Below are 14,871 nucleotides of genomic sequence, written 5' to 3'. Positions count from 1 at the left end.
ACTTTAGGGGGGAAAAAGAGAAGGATGCAGTTGTGGATGCTGTTTCCCACGGGTGCAGGATAATATATACAGCACAAGCCGTGTGCGGCATGCAAGATGAGTCACAGCCTTTGCAGTCCCTCTGTCTTTCAGTGCTGCATCTCTCTCAGAGGGCTGGGAATGCCCTGGGAGGATGCCTTCATTCTCACTGGTCTCTAGGAACAGAAGAAAGGAAAATGGGTCTTTCATTCACCATCGAATGGATAAATTTGAAACATTACAGTGTAACACGCACACACACCCCACACCCTTCCATGCAAGGCGTATGCAGATAACATCTTCCTTCCTGCAAAGGGGTGACCCACCACTCATTTGCAATGTAGTATCTCCACCCTATATATATATATTCCCTCTGTCTCTTCAGATCTATTTATAGCATGACAGGCAGCGGCAGAGGCACTCCTCAAGGCTTCCTACAACCCTCGTCACAGACAGTAGAGAGATAAATTTAGCATGCAAGAGTTCTTAAAGAGACAGCAGCCTGACCAGGCCATTCCTTGTCCTGCTCTCTCACTGGGACAGGGGCTCTTTCTGCCTCCCGCCCATCCTGCCCCCATGTCCCTCTTTCACTCTTCCTCTCTGCCTCCCTCCTCCCATCTCTGCTATTCTTCCATACAAATTCTCTCTCTCTTTTTGTTTGTAGGGCTGAGGGAATTACAAAGCTCTCTCCTTTAACAGTCAACTCAGTTGACTTCTTATGCCTTCATCATAAAATGAGCTGCTTAATTCATGCCTTATGGATGGTTAATTGCAAAGAGTGGACGGTCTGCCTTCGTGCATGCCTGTGCACATGTGTGGCTACTAAGACTGAATTCTCATTTCTGACCAGCACCAGTTTCAGGTCTTGGTAGCCCTAGGCGAGAGACTATAACCAGGCCCCCGTTCTCACTTAAAGTCCCTGCTGGAAGAAAGACAGGGTGCAAATGAAGTAAATAAATATCTCAAAAGAACCTTGCGAGGTAGGTTAGAAAAAGCTTCGGTCAAGATTACACAGTGATCACAGATTAAGATTGAATGATTAAATATTTAAAACCTAGCCTCAAAGGTCCATATCTAACACTGGGCCTTTCCCCACTTCCCTTAAGCCCCGCGCTACTCGAGGAGAGTAGCGCGGGGTCCCTCGGCACTCCCCACTGAGAGGGGCGGCGACAGCGCAGCCACCCGCCGGCTGGCTGGCTGTCACGCTCTCAGCTGCCAGCAGCATCCCAGGCTTTTCCTCAACGGTGGCGCTTTTTTTGATGGTTTCGCCAGCAGAGCCAAAGGGGTCGTGGGGACGGCTGGGCTCACGCCTGGGATGCTGCGCGTTGAGAACAGCGCGGGGCATAGAGGGGAAGGACGAAAGTGGGGAAAGGCCCACTATCATCAAGTGGTTCTCAGTAAGCATGTTTCAATTCCAATATAGTACATGCTATAGGGTAAACCAGTGCAAAGGCTGGTAATTAGGAGTGGGCAACTTTCTTTAGTAATTTCCTGGGGGGTTGGGTTTTCCCAAACATTTTCAGGTTTTTAAATCCAGACCTCAAAAATACAAGCCCTGCACAGCTTAATGCAGGGTTCAGCTGAGCTTGGGATCTCCTGGCCCTGCAGGCAGCTAGAAAAGGTGAAAAAGCTGAAATCTATTCAGCTTTTTTGGAACAAAAAAAAAACCCTGGCAAAAAAAACTGAACTGGCTTTTTTTAAAAAAATGTTTTTTGGTCATTCAGATTTACTGGTAATTACTACACAGTGCTCTGTTACCACATGGGAAGTATCTGAATTCCTGGCTTTTACCAGCACAGACTGAACGTGCCAAGTCCCAGAGGAAAATGATGGGAGCAGAAGAGTTGTTCTGCGCCTGGAATGACAGGTCCAAAGGTAGAACGATAGCCCCTGTGATGTGTTCCGCACCTGTAATTGTAAGCTTTAGAACAGAATGAAATACCTTACACTGATTTCTACAAGCGCTTTCAATCCACTCCGGAACCTGTCAATCCTTTCCCCGAATACGTCTGCTACCCCCAGGCGCTGTCATTCCACTTTGGGGGCTGTCATTCCACTCGTGCTACAGCCAGGGACCATCATGCCACTCTGGAGCTGTCATTCCAGTACAAGAACAATTTTGCTACTCACAGGGGATGTCGTTCCACTCTGGAGGCTGTCATTCCAGTCCCAGAGCAGTCTATCAGAAACCTCCATCCCAAATCCATTACACGTTGTCACTGCAACTTTCTTTGTGCACTAATGTATTTTGATGGAACCCGTGTGAGTCATGGTTGCATTCCCGGCTCCCATTATATGCAAAGGGCCTTCAAGCCTCTCCCATCCTTCCCAATGGGCAATCCTGTCCTTTGTTTTAGCACATCCCACAGCAAATACACCAAACTCTTGCAAGAGCGCAGAAACAAATACTACGTGCAGAAAACAAACAGGGAGAGGAAAGCTGGAGAGAGGGAAGGCAGGAGAAAGTAGGGGAAGGGGAGTAGAGGGGAATTGGGATGGAGGCAATCCCTCCCCTGCCTTTAGCGGATTCCTCCAGATGCCTCCACTAGCAAGAAGCCACCACTGTGAGTAGGCCCTCGGGCAGCTCTCACTGGTTGGCAAGTGACCACCTAAGCCTCCCTGTGCCACTTAAAGGACTCATTAGCCTTTCTCGCTGATGTTGCTGGGGGTACCTATGAAAAACCGCAAGGCTGTTCTTAATGCACTATGCTGTGCTCCTGAATCATGCAGAAAAGCTGATTTGCAGTCCCATTCCAGCCATCCTGCATGTGTGATTTGAGCCCCTAACACAGGCCAGGGCTACCCTGGGGAGACTTCAGAGGAGAAACAATGAGCTTTGTAAAGGTATATGTTTCCTTCTGCCAGAAGGAAATTGATTCTTTCCAGCTGCACTTGATATCCACATTGTTAGGTTTACCACAATTTACAACTGACTTCCAACGTACACAGATCGGTTTCCCTGGAGGAACTGGCAATTCCTGAGGGCAGACTCCGTGGCATCACAGCTCTGTTGAGCTCTCTCCCCTCGCAAAACTTCACTCTTCTCATTCATGGCTGCCAAATCTCCAGGAATTTTCTAAACATAAAATTGTACAGCAAACCATCAGCATCCTCTCTTTAGTCAGGATAACATTCTGGCTGAATCCACACTGAGATGATTCCCCGTTATGGACTCATTGCTGCATTCTCAGCAGCAGTGGAACATCTGGACTCTGATGTTTTCCCATTTATTTGCACCCACAATTCCCTTCCCACAATTCCCATCCCACCAGAGAGGGTGGTGTGTTTTTTTTGCTGGCTTAAAAAAACAGTAGTAAACATATCAAGGCAGCATTACAGCAATATACCTGCTACCTTTTTTTTAAGCCAGCAAAAATCCTGTCATGAGCCAGGCTGGGGGCAGGGCAGGGGGTGGGGAAGCACAGGGGTATTGGGGAGGGGTGTGGCCAGGAATTTTGGAACTTCACACTTTCCCATCCACATGGCTGCCAATCCAGTTTGACTCCTATGTGTCCGGAAACATCAAACCAAAGGAAGGAAAGCCGCAGAAGGTGATGAAAGGGGAATAGAATGGGTTGTATCCACATACTTTAAGGTCTTGTGCTATCATTGTGCTCTAGCAGCCATCCGCAACTGCGTTATCACTTATGAAGGAGTGGATTCACAAGCGTCTCCATTTCCTTCACTTTGATCCCTGGGAGGTCAGAAAAACTCTGCGACTGTCCCAAGTCTCTGCCTGGTGATGACACCCCTTCCTCTTGCTCCCCATGATTTCCAAAAACAATTGGGGTAACTACCTGCTGCTACCAGTGACTCTGGGCCTTTCCCCACTCTCCACGATCCCCCCTATGCCGTGTGCTGCTCTCAGCACGCGGCATCCCTGGCGCGCACCCAGGTGTCCCCACGACCCTGCACTCTGCGTGGGGTCATCAAAAGGCGCCGTTTACAAGAGCACCAGGGATGCCACGCGCTGAGGGGACGCGACAGTGTCAGCATCGAGGTGGCTGCTCTGTCGTTGCCCCTGTCGTGGGGAGTGCCGGGGGAGCCCGCGCTACTTGAGGAGAGTAGTGTGGGGCTTAAGGTAAGTGGGGAAAGGCCCTCTGACAGTATCTCCTGCCAGACATTCTGTACCTGTGTTGCTGTCTAGAGGCTCCGCCTAGTTGCTGCATCTCCCACTACACTCCCACGAGCATGTGTGAGAGTGATCTATGGCAATTTTGCAATTTAGAGCGACCACGCTCCAGGGATGGCAAGCTTCTCAGCTCCCTCTCCCTGTTACCACATCTTGGATAGCATGTTTAGATCCTTTGCAGTCTGATTTTAGAAGAAGAAGAGTTGGATTTATATCCCCCTTTCTCTCCTGCAAGGAGACTTAAAGGGGCTTACAAACTCCTTTCCTTTCTCCCCCTCACAACAAACACCCTGTGAGGTAGGTGGGGCTGAGAGAGCTCAGATGAACTGTGACTAGCCCACGGTCTAGGTTTTAGGCCTGGTTATGGGACTGAAACAGCCTTGGTCACTCTGGTGTATGGCCTGTGCTGGCAGATTGACAGAGAGTGTGACTGTTGATTCTCCTGTCTCTCAATGGCTTTTGATACCATCACTTATGGTATCATTCTCCACCACCTTTCCAGGCTGGGATTAGGAGGCACCATTTTGCAGTGGTTCCAGCCCTACCTGGAGAGTAGGTTTCAGAAGGTGGTGCTAAGAGAAGTGCTGCTCAGTCCCTTGGATAGGGTTGGAGATTCGGACAGTCCGAATCTGGATTTTTACCGAATCTGCACTGATTCGGACGGATTCGGACGAGCAGGGGCCGAATCTGAGCTGGCCGAATCCTAACAGATCCGAATCCATGGGATTTGGATTACCAGCCGAATTGCGTTTTTAATTTTTGGTGTTTTTTCACGTTTCGGCCTGCAGGGGGCGCATTTTTAAACATATCGGCACCAAAATTTCAGGGTATCATCAGGAAACTGTCCTGATGATACACTGAAATATTGGTACCGATACATCTACAAATGCACCCCCTGCAGACACCCCCAGAAATTTGCACAAGATTCTTTGTTCTGCAGTGACTTAGCTGCATTGCTGTCAATAGGGAATTTCTGATAGAGGGCAGTGGGAGATGGGCCCTACCCTTTTGGGGTCCCATAGAATTAAACCCCCTGAAGCAAAATTCCCCAAACCTGGATGGTGTCATCCAGACACTCTCCTGAAGATACCCTGAAAGTTTTGTGACCATACCTTCAGAAATGTGCACCTCACAGCCCTTTACCAGAAATTCACACAGCAATACAGCCAAGTCACTGCAGAACAAAGAATCTTGGGCAATTTGGGGTGCCTGCAGGGGATGCATTTTGAGATGTATCGGCACCAAATTATCAGGGTATCATCAGGTGACTGTCCTGATGTTGCCCACCAAGTTTGGTGCCGCTTGCTTCAAGTATGGACCCCGTGGGTGCAACTATCCCCCATTGTTTCCAATGGGAGCTGATGGGGGATGGGGGCTACACCTTTGAGAGTCCATAACTTTGGCTCCCCTGAACCAAACTGCACCAAACTGTGGGGGTATCATCAGGACAGTCTCCTGATAATACCCTGAAAGTTTGGTGTCACTAGCTTTAAAAATGCTGGTTTGTGTGTTTCACCGCTCACTCACTCCAGCAGGCTTCATGTGCAGGAGCGGTGAAACATGAAAACCAGATTTTTTAAAGCTAGTGGCACCGAATTTCAGGGTATCATCAGGAGACTGTCCTAATGACACCCCCCAAGTTTGGTGCAGTTTAGGGGGCCAAAGCTAAGGGACCCCTCGCAAGGTTCCCCTATTCCCCATTGTTTCCAATGGGAGCTAAGGAGATGGTGGCTACCATTTTGAGGGTCCATAACTTTGGCCCCCCTAAACCAAACTGCACCAAGCTTGGGGGGTGTAATCAGGACAGTCTCCTGATGATACCGTGATATTTTGGTGCTGATATGTCTAAAAATGCGCCCCTGCAGGCACCCCAAAAATTTGCCCAATATTCTTTTTTCTGCAGTGACTTCTGCATTGCTGTCAATGGGGAATTTCTGGTGGAGGGCGTTGTGGGTGCACATTTATCAGTCACAAAAGCATTCAGGGTATCTTCAGGAGAGTCTCTGAACATCCAGGTTTGAGGAACTTTGCCTATGGGGCAGTGGGAGATGGACCCTACCCATAACATTGAACCCCTTGAAGCAACGGTCACCAAACCTGGATGGTGTCATGAAGAGACTCTCCTGAAGACACCTTGAAAGTTTTGTGGGTTTACCATGAGAAATGTGCACTCCACAGCCCTCCCACAGAAATTTCCCATTGGCTGCAATGGAGCCAGCCAACCAGCCACTACAGAGCACAGAACCTGGGGAAATTTCTTTGGGTGACTGTGAGGGGTGCACTTTTAGAGCTACTGTCACCAAAATTTCAGGGTATCATACAAGTACTGTCCCTATGATACTCCCCAAGTTTGGTGAAGTTTGGTTCAGGGGGTCCAAAGTTATGGACCTTCAAAAGTGTAGCCCCCATCTCCTGTTAGCTTCCATTAGAAACAATGGGGGATGGGGCACCCCTTTTGAGGGGCAATAACTTTGCCCCCCCCGAACCAAACCGCACCAAACTTAAGGAGAATCATCAGGACAGTCTCCAGATGATATCCTGAAAGTTTAGTGCCGCTAGCTTTAAAATTGCGTCCCCTGCAGGCCAAAATGTGTAAAAACACCAAAAATTCAAAAAAATAATAAAACGGACCCAAATTTTTCGGATTTACCCGAATTTTCGGGCATATCCGAATCGGCTATGATTCGGATTCGGGTATACAAATCATTTTATGCCCCAAAATACCCAAATCCGAATTTTAACGAATTTTTTTAGTATTGACCAACCCTACCCTTGGATTTTTAGGTCCCACAAGGCTCCATCATTCCCTATGTTCTTTAACTTCTACAAGAAACCACTGGGTGACATCATAGAGATTGAGGCTGTGTTGTCACCATTATACTGATGACATTCAGTTCTGCTCAGTGGTGGGATTCAAATAATTTAACAACTGAATCCAGTGGTGGGATTCAAATAATTTAACAACTGGTTGTTTACAAGCACCATTTTAACAACCAGTTCTGCCAAAGTGGTGCGAACCTGTTGAATCTCACCACTGGACTTCTGCTCATGCTTCCAGACAGTCCCAGGCTATACAAACTCTGGACCAGTGCCTGGAGGCATTTTCGGAGTAGATGTGGGCTGGTAAAATTAATGCTTAATCCTTGTGAGATGGAAGTACTACTGGTGAATGGAAGATCTGACTCATACCTTAAAGTATCACCTGTTCTGGATGGGGTGCACTTCCCTTGAAGAAACAGGTCTATAGTTTGGGGGTACTCTTAGACCCAGGCCTACTGCTGTGTCCAGGAATGCCTTTTGCCAACTTCAACTTAAGAGAGCTGTGGCCTCTTCTGTGCAGCAACGATGTGGCCACTGTGGAACATGTCCTGATTACATTTAGATTAGATTGCTGCAATGCCTTCTACATATGGCTGCCCTTGAGAAGTGATCGGAAACTTCAACTGATGCAGAATGCTACCTCTGGGATGTTGACTTGAGTGGGTTTGTAGGCTCTAGTCTTAGCCTGTGTGTACTTGCTTTCACTCTGTTGCCACGTACAATTCAAGGTGCTGTTGTTGACCTTTAGGGCCATTTATGGTTTGAGACCAACATACCTGAAGAACTGCCTTCAACCTTATAAGCCTACTTCCCACCAGACCACTGCAGTCAGTTTCTGAGGACCTCATTTGGTTGTCCCTGACTTCTGAGATTAGGCAGGAGCAACCCAGGAGAGGGCCTTCTCAGTCATGGCCACAAAACTCTGGAATTCTCTTTAAAGAGAGACTTGGTTGTTCCCTTCTGTTGCCGTCTTCCCAGTGGACGAAGACTTTTCTTTCCATCGGTATTCCCTCAGTGACCCCTTCCACCCTGCCCGTTGTTTTAATTGTTCATTTTAAACTTTTGTATGCATATTTTAGCTCTGGGTTTTATGGTTTTTAATGTGAGAGTTTTGAATAGTTTTTAGGGTGCTGTTTTATTCTGTACATTTTTAATTTGTCAGCTGCCTTGGTTGCCCTTGTGAAGACCAAAAAAAGTGGGGTATAAATGTTGTAAAATTAAGCCAAATAAATAACAAATAAATGGATGAACAGACATTGTGTTTTTCCAGAGATCAGACTTCAGCATTTAAAATATAAGCAAGTTGAATCAACAAATAACAATACTGCACATGTCGTGTTCAAGCATTTCAGGCTTTGCAAGGGAACAAAGAAAAGGTGAAGATGCATCCAGTTTCCCTATACTAGGCAGTTTCTAAATGGTGTTTATATAAGATAAGCTAGCTTTACTTGAAGTTGCAGCAGTTTAAAGTTCATCATTTCATCAGATCTCTGGCTGAGACTTCTGATTATTGTCACTTGGACAAGATGGGGTCCTTTGGGGTAAGCAAAATCCACTATGACTAGTGCTTCCAAGTCAAGAACAAGTGAGTCAGAGAGCTTCTTCCTCATATCCTGAGTTTAAATGACCTCTATATCTCTTCCCTCCCCTCTTGGGATGACTTTTCTGCCCCTTCCTGCCACAAAGGTAGAGTTCTTCTTTGTTCAGTCTTTCCAGCTTTATGGCTCTGTGTGTGACCTACTAGCCGGGTGTGTGAGGTAGTAAATCTTTGTCCTACCTTGGACAGCAGCATTAGCATGACTTAGAACATAGGTGTCAAACTTGCAGCTCTCCAGATGTTATGGACTACAGTTCCCATCATGCTGTCAGGGGATGATGGGAACTGTAGTCCATAACATCTGGATGACCGTGAGTTTGACACCTGTGACTTAGAGCTTGAGCGCTCTATGCTTGATGGCTGCCTTCTCCAGCTCCTCTCTTCCAGCTGCTGGTCTGCAGCCGTGCTCCTCTGCATGGGTTCTTGGGGTGAATTCTTGGATGGAGGGCATTTCTCTACTCCCCACATGAACAATACAATTCAGTTGCAAATGATTGCTATGTTGTAATGATAGTGCAATAGAGAAGAGGGAAGAGAAGAGTTTGGATTTATATCTCCCTTTTATCTCCTGTGGGAGACTCAAAGGGGCTTACAATCTCCTTTCCCTCCCCCCCCACAACAAACATCCTGTGAGGTGGGTGGGGCTGAGAGAGCTCCGAAAAGCTGTGACTAGCCCAAGGTCACCCAACTGTTGGAGTGCACAGACTAATCTGAATTCCCCAGATAAGTCTCCACAGCTCAAGCAGCAGAGAGGGGAATCAAACATAGCTCCTCCAGATTAGAATGCACCTGCCCTTAACCACTATGCCACTGCTGCTCCAGAGATTTGTGGATGTAGCCATTTTGTGAATGGTCCAAAAAATCCTGCTACAGTTTGAGAGCTGGATATGAGCAAATGTATGTGGAAGCAGCCTCTGACATTACAGAGGCTGACGCTACAGGCTTGCCAAGTATTTCATCTTGCACTTGGTTCAGTATATTCTGGGTGGGGAGGAGTAAAACCCACGGGAAGGCTCTCTATTCACTTTGGATTTGCTGCCTTTGCAAGTCACATGACACAGCTGCATGTTACCAGATCCTCACACATCAACCCACACAGTCCCAACTGAAAAGCTGTGTACAGATGTAAGATTTTCAGAGGAGCGGAAGACGGTCAGGTGGCACCACTGCTGCCCAGAGGACCTGTGTGTATTTTTTGCTTTCCCACTGAGAACTTTAGTCAAGCTACTTTTTCAACAAGCTTTCAACTGGAAGAGCAGATTGGAAACAAAAGCAATTTCAAAATAGGTGTGCACTTGCATAGCAATTGTAGATAGCCAGGGTTCTTATCAGTCTTGCGAAAGAGATGCATCTGTGTGAACACAAAAGCGGTGGTCAGTCTGATCACTGACCAATCAAATTCTTGAATTCCATCAGGTCTGGCAACTGGTTCACATATACAAGCCATCCACTATTTTTTGCAGATAAATCTCCTGGGTTTCACCAGATAAGATAAGGCACTGAAACTCCATATCCAGAGCTTCCAACATTCTGTAAAATGTTTCTGCAGTGACCCATGGCATGAGAGGAGACAGAGTTTAGCCTCCCCACCACAACCACCATGCCAGGCAGACAGCACTGCATAATGGTTAGAGTTCCAGATTAGAATCCAGGAGACCCAGGTTTAAATCACCACTGTGCCATGGAAAGCTGACTGGGTCACACTCTCTCAGTCCCCGTGGTGGCGAACCTTTGGCACTCCAGATGTTATGGACTACAATTTCCATCAACCCCTGCCAGCATGGCCAGTTGGCCATGCTGGTAGGGGATGATGGGAATTGTAGTCCATAACAACTGGAGTGCCAAAGGTTCGCCACCACCTTTCTTATAGGGCTGTTGTTAGGATAAAATGGAGCAGAAGATAGTGATGATATAAACCGTCTTGGGAAGAAAAGCAGAGTATAAATTTCTAAATAGATATACATATTCCTAACCTCATTGCGCCTGTTTCCCCAGCATCTCATGTGGCTTGGCCCCAGACCCTCTGATAGCAAGAGCCAGTCAGAGGTGATGTGAAAGACCTCCACTGGATACCCTGGAGAGATTTTGCATGCTGAACTTGCCCCTCTGTTGGCACGGGGAATGCCCCCAGTGCTGCAGCACCGTTTCTGCCCTGCCATGTTTCTGCCCCAGAGCCACCCCGCAGCATTGGCTTTGCTCTGCAAATTTCTTGAACTGCAAAGATTGAGTCTCTTTTGAAATGCCCCTCTGTTGCTCCGGAGGCTTCCACCGCCATGCAAAATCCCTCCATAGCAGAAATGGGGCCAGTTTTTCCACCTCGCCACCTCTTGCCCACCCCGCCAATGGACAGGCGACCCCCCCCCCCCGCACCCCCCGCAGTGAAAAAATATGGAGGGAGAAACCTTGGTTTTTAGAAAGAAGGGAGAAACCTTGGGCAGAAGAGCAGCATGTGCAGGCGCCGCGAACAGGAGGGCGGCAATTCTCTCGCACACACAAGGATTTTAGATTTAGATTTTAGACAGAGGGGGGCGAGGGGGGCCGATTCTCAGTGCCTGTTTTGTGTTCAGAGTCATTTAAAACTAAAATAGTGAAAGCGAGTGGGGGGAATGGGGCAAGATTCAGCCAATCCGAATGCAGGAAATTGAGGCTGCCCGCGCATGCGTGAAAGAGACTACGGAAGAGCTCGCGGTGCTTAAGCCCCAGGCTTGTGGGGAGCCATTTGGGGCTTTCCTCAATAGTCCTGACTCAAGCAAAGGAAAGAGCCGGGAAGCAGTGGGGAATTACAAGCAGGGTGAGAAGCCCCACAGCAGGTACACTCCCCGGATAAGCCACAGAGCATTTAAAAAGTGCAAAATCAGCCTTAGAGCAGAAAATACTGATTTTTCTAAATGAAAGGCCTGTCTTAGTATGTAGTAGGTTTGTCTACAGATTGCTTCAAGGAGCCCTTTGTTACCACACTGGGGAAACAGACAGATATCAATATCCAGTGGCAATATCCAGTGGCGGAGGAGCAGCAGTAGCGTAGTGGTTAAGAGTAGGTGTACTCTAATCTGGGGGAACCGGGTTTGATTCCCTGCTCTGCCGCCTGAGCTGTGGAGGCTTATCTGTGGAATTCAGATTAGCCTGTACATTCCAACACACGCCAGCTGGGTGACCTTGGGCTAGTCACAGTTCTTCAGAGCTCTCTCAGTCCCACCTGCCTCACAGGGTGTTTGTTGTGAGGGGGGAAGGGAAAGGAGTTTGTAAGCCCCTTTGAGTCTCCTTGTAGGAGAGAAAGGGGGGATATAAATCCAACTCTTCTTCTTCTTCGTCGTCGTCATATGTTTGTCCCAATGGGACAAATAGGCAGGAGAAATCAGCTCCTCTCACCTTCGTTTAATAATACATAGAAATTTCCCCCTACTTCACTATTTATAAGTGAATGGAGACAAAAACACAAACTGCAAATACACGCCTTCTACCCTCATACCTAGTGTGCCTAAAGGGGTTTCCAAATTGAGGGATTCTTTCTGTACAGCGGCTCTTGACTACCACTTGCCATCTGTACACAAAGATCCCGCTGCTATATCACAGAGCTAGTCTAGGAGGTTCTTTTCCCTTTAAAAAACTTCACATATTTGCCTGAGTAAAGGAATATGTGGCATCCCAGTGGGTCTTGGGAACAATGATTACATTTTTCATCTCCCTTGTACTTTCTACCTGGGAATAGCTGTGAGGTGATGACTTGTGCTTTTTTTAAAAAAAAAGTTGACGATGCTGATCTCTTTATATTTTGTCTATGATGGCAGGATTTATTGTTGATTTGACATGTTGCCAGAGGCCCGGTAGGCTCTTTAAAGCTATATGGTCAAAGAAGAAAATCACAAAAGTAAATAAAAGGGGGTGGTAGAAGAAAACATTTTTTTGCAATTTGTGGTCATTTAAAAATAGTCCAACCTGGCCGGGAGAGACCAAGGATGCTCTGGGCAGTCGTGTCACTGACACCATGTAGCAGGTGCCAGCCTCAATTTCCACCAGCACCACCTCCATTTCTCTTAACCTCCATGTCCACTGCAAAAGATCATGGGATAGTTGCTCTTGCTAGGCTATGAATCAAGTAGCATGCACCAGTTTCAGCTGATGAGCTGAGTGCTGGCGACCATCCATATTAGCTGTTGTAAAGTGCAGTGGTGCCTGAGTAAAAGTGAGGGATTAGTGATGTGTATGTGGCCCTTCCAGGTAAATCCAGGTCTGGAGAGGCTCTAAAAATTGCATTGGTGGGATAATTTTCCAAGTGCAGCTTCTTTCATTACCATGTGTAGAAAGAGCTCTCCCTACCAAGATTCCACGTAATCTGCAGCCATTAAGGTACGGCCGTCCTATTCTGCATGCGAGCACTCTGAGATCGGGTTGAATAACCGAGACTCGGGCTGTCCTGAGCGCCTGAACGGAACCTGACTGATTTTGTGGAGCGAAACGGAAGGCCTCTTTCAGTGTCTTCACACCGCATCTGACGATCACGGTGGCGTTTGCCATCTTGGCATTCATGAATTCGTTATTTGGTATTCATGAATTCGTAATTCTCTCTTCTCTGTTGGTGAATTGGGGATTATGTAACTTGTTTATGTAACTTATGGCTGGTGATTTGTGGGTCGCATGTACCACAGTGGCATGTGGGGAAGGAGTGGAGGCTGCACCGAATGCACAGAAGCAATGTTTCGAGAGGCCAAACGCCCAGCGATGTGCAGTTTCTAAGTCAGATTCCAAATGTCCCATTTTGCTCCGGACCACATGATTGAACCATCTCTTTCCCAATAAGCCTAAAAGATCCGAGTCATGTGCTTTTCCTCTTTGGCAGATCTGTTTTCTTCCAGACCTCCCCCTGCACCGTCACAAACACAAACGTCGCTCTTCCCACTGTTTCCCATGGTCTCTCTCCCTCCCCCCCCCTTTTAATAGAGACACAGGCTGGCTGCAGTGAGTCACGAATGATTTAAACCATGCAGTTGAGGTTGAGATGCGCTGCACTCCCTACACACACTCCTTCCCCATAGCCTCGTTCTCTGGTCGTCATAGCAACAGCAGCTCCTCATGCTGACTTGTCTTCCTTCTCTCTCGTTTTTCAGAATCACCACCACAGCAGCTTGTATGATGGACCTGAGGAGATACCCTCTGGACCAGCAAAACTGCACGCTGGAAATCGAGAGCTGTGCGTATTTGTATACCTGGGCCCAAAGTCTCCTTGGCAACAGTGGGGGGGTGTAACCCTGGAGGAAGTGCCAAAAGGGCTCCCTCTGCGTTCCTCCTGCATTCTGCTGCCACTGGAATGCTCCAGAGCCTCTTTCTCTCAGTGCTCAGCCCCAGGCAGAATGTGGCAATGTCCACATGTATTTCACTTGGCTGTTACAGAGAGATGCTCTAGGTAATCCCCTGGAGTCTGACCAATCTCCATGAGAGGATGGGGAGGGATAGCTGCGGGCCCAGGGTGGCCAGCACCAGGTTGGGAAATTCCTGGAGATTTGGAGATGGAGTCTAGGGCGGGCAGGTTTTGGGAAGGAGAGTAAGCTCCACAAGGATGTGATGCCACACAGTCTACTCTCCAAAGCTGTCATTTCCACCAGGGAAACATATCTCTGTCAACTGGCTGTTGTGGGTTTTCTGGGCTGCATGGCCATAGTCTGGTAGTTTTTGCTCCCAATGTGTTGCCCGCATCTACAGTGAAGCATCAGTTGCCCAATGCAGTGCTACCTTGATGTCTTTTTAATGTCAACTTTCAAAGGGTTCAGAATCCAAGAACTCAAATCTTTGATTTCAGCTGACCGTCATAGGGATCCCAACTCAGAACAAGTAGGGTTGCATAGAATAGGTAGGGACTGCAATGCTCCTGAAAGTACAACTGATCTGAAGATGACAGACATCAATAAGAACATAAGAACAAGCCAGCTGGATCAGACCAAAGTCCATCTAGTCCAGCTTTCTGCTACTCGCAGTGGCCCACCAGGTGCCTTTGGGAGCTCACATGCAGGATGTGAAAGCAATGGCCTTCTGCAGCTGTTGCTCCCAAGCACCTGGACTGTTAAGGCATTTGCAATCTCAGATCAAAGAGGATCAAGATTGGTAGCCATAAATTGACTTCTCCTCCATAAATCTATCCAAGGCCCTGTTAAAGCTATCCAGGTTAGTGGCCATCACCACCTCCTGTGGCAGCATATTCCAAACACCAATCACACGTTGCGTGAAGAAGTGTTTCCTTTTATTAGTCCTAATTCTTCCCCCCAGCATTTTCAATGTATGCCCCCTGGTTCTAGTATTGTGAGAAAGAGAG

The 14,871-nt window shown here is 47.6% G+C and overlaps 1 protein-coding gene across 2 annotated transcripts in view; it reads left to right on the top strand.

Moving 5' to 3' along the window:
• Positions 1 to 14,871, top strand: part of LOC125443089 (gamma-aminobutyric acid receptor subunit beta-4) — an 86,922-nt gene that overhangs the window by 54,990 nt on the left and 17,061 nt on the right. For both annotated transcript variants that reach the window (XM_048514990.1, XM_048514989.1), the window contains exon 5: positions 13,673 to 13,755. In XM_048514990.1, the coding sequence (XP_048370947.1) occupies positions 13,673 to 13,755 (83 nt within the window). The remainder of the gene's footprint in view (positions 1 to 13,672; positions 13,756 to 14,871) is intronic.

The sequence above is a fragment of the Sphaerodactylus townsendi genome, linkage group LG13 (genome assembly GCF_021028975.2).
Source record: "Sphaerodactylus townsendi isolate TG3544 linkage group LG13, MPM_Stown_v2.3, whole genome shotgun sequence".
NCBI lineage: Eukaryota > Metazoa > Chordata > Lepidosauria > Squamata > Sphaerodactylidae > Sphaerodactylus > Sphaerodactylus townsendi.
The sequence above is the reverse complement of the archived record's forward strand: the minus strand, read 5'-3'. Positions and strand labels throughout refer to the sequence as shown.